The following is a 1,854-nucleotide window of genomic DNA, read 5'->3' as shown; positions in this document are numbered from 1 at the left end:
GGTACGAGGTACACGTACGTCGTCAAGTATGGTGTCAACTTCAAGGCCTGGAGGAATTTTGCCGCTGCGAAAACCGTCGAGCAAAACCTGGTACGAGCTCTACAGACTCGGTTGGACGCGATGTAAGGCGAGAACGAGGAGACCATTGGCATGGGCGTTGCGGCGGCGACAGTTGCCGGGCCTGGCCTCGATGTGCGCTTCACCATGTTGCTGTGATCAGGTGAAATGTATTTTGAGCTCGCGTGGCGGCCACCAGTACGCAATCACAGCGTCTCGTACTGTAGAAAGGACTCGGAGGTATGAATGAATGTCTTTCTTTTTGCGCGTGAATGATTGTCTCTCTGAGTGCATCCAAAGCAATCTCTGGTTGCACACACTAGAGATTATGGGTGCGTTCGGTGCACCGCGTACTTTCAAAGCACGTATCGCAAATCCGCATAACTTCGATTGCAAGGTTTTTCGTTACAGTCGACTCTGCCTAAGTGCATACCACTCAAACTCGATAATCCTCTCGCGGTGATAGTGTCCCAAATATTTTTATACGCCAATTTGAATAAAAATTCGTGATGGTGGAAAAGCCAACCACTTTTGAATCGCTTCTCGATGGCCAAGAAGCCGCCGAAGAAGCCAACGCGCAAGTCGCGCGCCAATCCGGCGGGTGCGCTGAAGAAGTCGCAGCCCAAGGTCATCACCAGGGTCGAGATCCTCGAGTACTACCATGCGCATGGCGAAAACCAAACGCGCACAGCAAAGCACTTCAAGGAGAACGGCTTCCCGTCACTCAACCAGTCCACGATCTCGCGCTACGTCCGCGATGAAGCCATGTGGCGCAAGCTCGCTGAGGACAAGCGCAGGCACGACGACGTCCGCGTACGCGAGGCGCGCAGCCCAGGACTGAGCCTCACATGGAGCCGCGGCTCGCACCAGCCTCTCACAATAATATGTAAAGCACGATTTTATATTTTTACTCTCACAATCGATTACCCTTTAAATACCATGAAATATGCACTATGCACTTAGGCAGAGTCGACTGTACGTGCTTTTTGTTACGCGGATTGCAAAATCGCGTTCGGTTCATCCATGTACGCCGACTTTGGGATTTTTAGGACAGCGCATGGATGGTCCTGCGCGACGCGACCCGAGCGGCAAGCGTGGGTCCTCAATGCGATGAGTGGCGGCGTACAAGGTAAGCGCTTGAGGCGTCTGTCGACGGCGCATACCCTCTATGCGCTTCTCCTCCTCATACGCCTCGTGCCGGCTTCGCTAGCGGCTGCTTGGTGGCGCGACGATGTAGCGGCGCTCGACCTCGTGATGGCGCCTGCCGTGTCGATAAGAAAGCAACACGAGCGCGCTCTGCGTGTGTACTATAATCACCACAAATCTAATCGAGCGCGCCCATCGTCCGCGGCGGCATGCGCTCCCTGGTCCTTCCAAGCGTGTCGACTTGGCGCGCTGCGGCAATGGTCGCGACAATGTCGCTGCTGGAAATCAAATCAGGGATCTGTGAAAAAGGACCGAAATTAGGTTTTTCTGATTGAGGGCAGGATATATCCCAAAGCATCCCAACGTTCGCCGCTGGTTTGAGTCGGCTGGCCGGCCGAGGCGTTTTTTGAAAAGACGTGCTTTGGCGGCAAAGTACGCCAAGTTACGCGGATTTGAACCGAATGCCCCGCGTAACATATTTTTTTCGAAGTTACGTGGATGGCCTCGAAGTACGTGAAAAGCACGTGCTTTGGACGAACCGAACGCACCCTATATACCGAACTGTCATTTTCGACCAAGAGGTTTGTCAGCTACACATGGCCGCTCGTTTCAACCTCCTTGTCCTTGTCGGCGCGTCCGCTCGAGGTCGCC

The 1,854-nt window shown here is 54.0% G+C and overlaps 1 protein-coding gene across 1 annotated transcript; it reads left to right on the top strand.

Moving 5' to 3' along the window:
- Window positions 1–601: 601 nt before the first annotated feature.
- On the top strand, window positions 602–1,513 carry SDRG_17224 (hypothetical protein; the record flags this gene model as incomplete). Its single annotated transcript, XM_008623464.1, has 2 exons — window positions 602–870; window positions 1,268–1,513. Coding segments are annotated over 2 exons (296 nt in total), but the record flags the coding sequence as incomplete, so codon positions are not given.
- Window positions 1,514–1,854: the final 341 nt, after the last annotated feature.

The sequence above is a fragment of the Saprolegnia diclina genome, assembly GCF_000281045.1.
Source record: "Saprolegnia diclina VS20 unplaced genomic scaffold supercont1.219, whole genome shotgun sequence".
In the NCBI taxonomy this organism is placed as follows: Eukaryota; Oomycota; class Saprolegniomycetes; order Saprolegniales; family Saprolegniaceae; genus Saprolegnia; species Saprolegnia diclina.
Note: the sequence above shows the minus strand (reverse complement) of the source record. Positions and strands in the feature narration are given on the sequence as shown.